General features: G+C 75.2%; 1 protein-coding gene across 1 annotated transcript in view; it reads right to left on the bottom strand.

Moving 5' to 3' along the window:
• Nucleotides 1-533, bottom strand: part of EPOP (elongin BC and polycomb repressive complex 2 associated protein) — a 2,516-nt gene that overhangs the window by 548 nt on the left and 1,435 nt on the right. The window contains exon 2 of the mRNA XM_019505188.1: nucleotides 3-533. This exon is cut by the window's right edge and continues 3 nt beyond it. Within this exon, the coding sequence (XP_019360733.1) occupies nucleotides 3-533 (531 nt within the window). The remainder of the gene's footprint in view (nucleotides 1-2) is intronic.

The following is a 533-nucleotide window of genomic DNA, read 5'->3' as shown; positions in this document are numbered from 1 at the left end:
CCGCCTCCCGCTTGGCGCCCGGCTCCGGCCTCCAACTCTCCAAAGTGGAGGCTCGCAAGGTGCGGGCCCACAGCTGCTGCGAGAGGAGCAGGAGGTTGGGATCGGGCCGCAGCGCCTTGGGGGGTGGCTCCGGGGCGCGGGGCTCCTCGGGGCCGGGCTCCCGCGCCGGCTGGAAGCGGGGCAGGGCCGCCTGCCGGTAGCGGGTGCTCTGCACCGAGTCGCCGCTGCACAGAGAGCTGCTCTCCGACTCCGAGGAGCTGCCCTCCTCGCTGCTGCACGACGTGTCCTCCTCCTCCTCCTCTTCCTCCTCCTCCTCCGAGGAGTCGCTGGAGCTGCCGGGGCTGGAGCCGCCCAGGTCCAGGCTGGAGTCCGAGTCGCTGGAGTAGCCGGCCGACGTGCCCTGCCGCTTGCAGCCGGGGAAGGCGGCGGAGGATCGGCCTCTCCGGGCCGCCTCCGGGCCCTTGTCCTCCGCGAAGAGCCCCTTGGCGCAGCACGGGCCCCTCCGGCGCCGGCCCGGCTCGGCGTGCGGCGCC

The sequence above is a fragment of the Gavialis gangeticus genome, unplaced genomic scaffold (assembly GCF_001723915.1).
Source record: "Gavialis gangeticus isolate Ggan-Ray unplaced genomic scaffold, GavGan_comp1, whole genome shotgun sequence".
In the NCBI taxonomy this organism is placed as follows: Eukaryota; Metazoa; Chordata; order Crocodylia; family Gavialidae; genus Gavialis; species Gavialis gangeticus.
The sequence above is the reverse complement of the archived record's forward strand: the minus strand, read 5'-3'. Positions and strand labels throughout refer to the sequence as shown.